The 3,217-nt window shown below is 40.7% G+C and overlaps 1 protein-coding gene across 1 annotated transcript; it reads left to right on the forward strand.

The window, feature by feature from the left end:
- Positions 1-667: 667 nt before the first annotated feature.
- Positions 668-1,968, forward strand: LOC101298477 (NAC transcription factor ONAC010-like). The gene is made up of 3 exons (XM_004309301.1): positions 668-949; positions 1,078-1,373; positions 1,541-1,968. The coding sequence occupies exons 1-3, from the start codon at positions 787-789 to the stop codon at positions 1,676-1,678; spliced, it is 597 nt and encodes a 198-aa protein (XP_004309349.1). The 5' UTR covers positions 668-786; the 3' UTR covers positions 1,679-1,968.
- The last annotated feature ends 1,249 nt before the right edge of the window (positions 1,969-3,217 follow it).

The following is a 3,217-nucleotide window of genomic DNA, read 5'->3' on the forward strand; positions in this document are numbered from 1 at the left end:
CGAGAATCCGATGTTTAGAAATTCTCTTGGATTGACAGTCACTTCTCGACCTACGCTGCTCTTATTCAGTTGTCGATCGTTGTACATTCACTAATGACATAGGAATGACACCATCTGTGTCATTTGTATAGATGCTACGGTTTTGTTGGTTGATGCCAAAAGTTTGATCAACGAACCTCTTTCATTGCTATTTGCGTATGTAATTGAGGATCTTTTAACAACACAACCTGTGCCATCATACTCAAACTGGATTGAATCCACGAGTGATTCCGCGCTGTTACGTTTTAAGTCTACTGGCGAACTTTCAAGTGTCGTACTAAACCAATCAAGAAATTTCAAGTGTTCATATTATAAACTAAAAGGTCTTCGAAGTATAAATTGTCACGAAATCTAAGTTTTATTTCTTTGTAAACAGTTTTGTTGGAACAGAAACATGTCCCTCTCATTTCAAAGCACTTGGTATCTAAGCAGGTACAGTTGCTCGCCGCCTTGCATCTCTCAGAGCACTTTTATCATCATCATCATCAACAAAAACAATCAAAACTCCCCCATTTGTTATGAAAACCACCTTCTTTTTCACGTCACTCATTCACTCACTTATCTTTTCTTTTTTTGTTTTTGTTGTTTTCATTGTTTCTCTTCTATTCACTTCATCTCTCTCCTCTTGCTTTACAGAAGCTATAAATACCATCGTCAGCTGAAACTTCGTTTACACGCTAGCTACTATTCTTCTTAAATCTTCTTCTTCTTCCTCTTCTTCTTCTTGTCCTAGCCTGCTTTGTTGTGATGGCAGATAACCCTTTTCAGCTGCCTCCTGGTTTTCGATTTTTCCCCACAGACGAAGAGCTCGTAGTCCATTTCCTTCAACGCAAGGCAGCTCTCTTACCCCTCCACCCCGATGTCATTCCTGATCTCGATCTCTATCCATACGATCCATGGGAGCTAAATGGTACCATTAATTCAATGCATTCCAATATATCCTATGTACAACAAGAGTTATCTTGCCCTTATTTTGCTCCATTACTAAACACATGCCAATTACTTTGTTAAATTGTTATATACATAACATGTACGCAGGTAAGGCTTTGTGCGAGGGTAAGCAGTGGTACTTCTATAGCCGGAGGACGCAAAATCGGGTTACGAGTAATGGATACTGGAAACCCTTAGGCACCGAGGAACCTATCATATCCTCTACTTCTAATAACAGAGTTGGAATCAAGAGATACTTTGGGTTCTACGTGGGAGAAGCTTCTTCCGGGATCAAAACAAATTGGACAATGCATGAGTATCGTCTCTCTTCAGTCTCGGATACTTGCGCTTCTTCTTCCACCACTAGATCATCAAAGAGAAGAGTGCACCGGAAAGCAGTCAATGTAATCACACTCGCAATATATCACAAATAGCTAGCAAACTAACTCATTTACTCTACAAAAGCTTCATGCTCTCTCACATTGTATGCATGTGTATTTTCATCGAGCATATACGTACAATTGTACACGTGATATCATGAACTGATGTGCTTTTGCAAAACATTTCTCAGGAGTTCAGCGGATTCGTGTTGTGTCGAGTTTATGAGCGCAACGATGACGAGGAAGATGATGATGGGACAGAGCTTTCATGCTTGGACGAGGTGTTCTTATCTTTGGATGATCTTGATGAAATAAGTTTGCCAAACTGAGATAGGAAACGTACGAAAGCTCGGGAGAGACGAGAAGGGAAAAGAGATGGATCGAAGATGATTTGATAGACCTAACCAAGTGCGCATGCCCCCATTTTATATTATGAAGCTTTATCCAATTGTATCATTATTTCACTACTAGTACCACTGCAACTAGCTAGGCTAAGCTAGTAAAAATCTTGTAAATAAGTTCCATTACATGCACTTCGAGTGGCAACTAACAATGGTCTTCATTTGCAAGAAAGTTGGCATAACCAGAAAATGACATTGAGAATTCTGATCCCACTATGACTATCATCGCTTATTCTAGCTAGCCTGCATGCGTCGTTATCCAATCCGTAGCACAGGAGTGACACAAATATTGCCAAAGACAAAAGGATAAAATCTTCTATAGTTACTAGCACATATATATGAACCTAACACGTCTATACATGAAATTGCGAAACTTACAACTTAAGAAAATTGTCACATCTTTCAAAAGGTTTTTAATGGAGGAAAGAGACCTTATATTAATAATTCATCGCATAAATATTTATATTAATTACATGCATGCATCATGTATGAATATATTACCAAACTGACAGATTTCTCCCTTGTAAGAATTTACAAATTTATGCTATCACGAGAGTAACTATAAAATTTCTATTACACATGAAGATATTACAAAACTACATGTTTTCTTGTAAAATTTACACGTTTACGCATTAACGAGCTTTAACGAGAGTATGTAACTGAAAGTTTGAGTGGTTCTTGGCATCTAAGGTACATGAGTTCTCCTCTAGTCGGGCATATGTGAAAAACGTGAGGAGAAGTTAGGTAAGTAGATAAGCGGAGCCATTCCAAAGAGGACGTCCGCACAACCCTTAAAGTGCGGACGTCCCTCCGTTCTTTACCGGACGGCTCCGACGACGGCGCGCCTCTACCCTAACAGACTCCAACAACATCCTCGATCACTTTCTCTCCCTGGTGAGTCCGCCGAATTCCAGTTTTCCGGTGAGATCACCAAACCTTCAAACAAGATCGATCTCACCGGAAAACTCGAATTCGGCGGACTCACCAGGGAGAGAAAGTGATCGAGGATGTTGTTGGAGTCTGTTAGGGTGGAGACGCATCATCGTCGGAGCCGTCCGATGAAGAACGGAGGAACGTCCGCACTTTAATAGCTCCTGATCCGGACTGAGTAGATAAGTATGGCTAAATATATAGTTGATAATATAAGGGATAATATAAGAGTATAGAATTAGAGATAAGCATGCAGATCAAAACAAGTATAGTAGTCGCAAGCACGAGCCAGTAATTAGGGCAAAGTCCACTCGTGGTGACACGTGTCCGTATTTGACTTGGGGCACCCACGTGTGAGAATAAATGTGAGGACTGAGGAGGGAGAGGCAGAGAAAGGTGAGTGGAGCCCACGGGAGCTGTAATGTGTAAGTTATGCATAGCTGAAAAGGTGGGGCCTGCAGGGATATGAGTTAGAGCCTCTTTGGTTCGGTGGATGCAAATAAAAGATTTTTACGGAAGTTTTGGTGGCTGCTTAGG

Source organism: Fragaria vesca, unplaced genomic scaffold, assembly GCF_000184155.1.
Source record: "Fragaria vesca subsp. vesca unplaced genomic scaffold, FraVesHawaii_1.0 scf0511284, whole genome shotgun sequence".
In the NCBI taxonomy this organism is placed as follows: Eukaryota; Viridiplantae; Streptophyta; class Magnoliopsida; order Rosales; family Rosaceae; genus Fragaria; species Fragaria vesca.

Bases quoted from the DNA above. Each gene is read 5' to 3' on its own strand.
- LOC101298477 (XM_004309301.1), top strand. From the start codon at position 787: ATGGCAGATAACCCTTTTCAGCTGCCTCCTGGTTTTCGATTTTTCCCC. The intron at 950-1,077 runs GTACCATTAATT...ACATGTACGCAG, and splicing joins CGATCCATGGGAGCTAAATG to GTAAGGCTTTGTGCGAGGGT. The intron at 1,374-1,540 runs GTAATCACACTC...AACATTTCTCAG, and splicing joins TGCACCGGAAAGCAGTCAAT to GAGTTCAGCGGATTCGTGTT.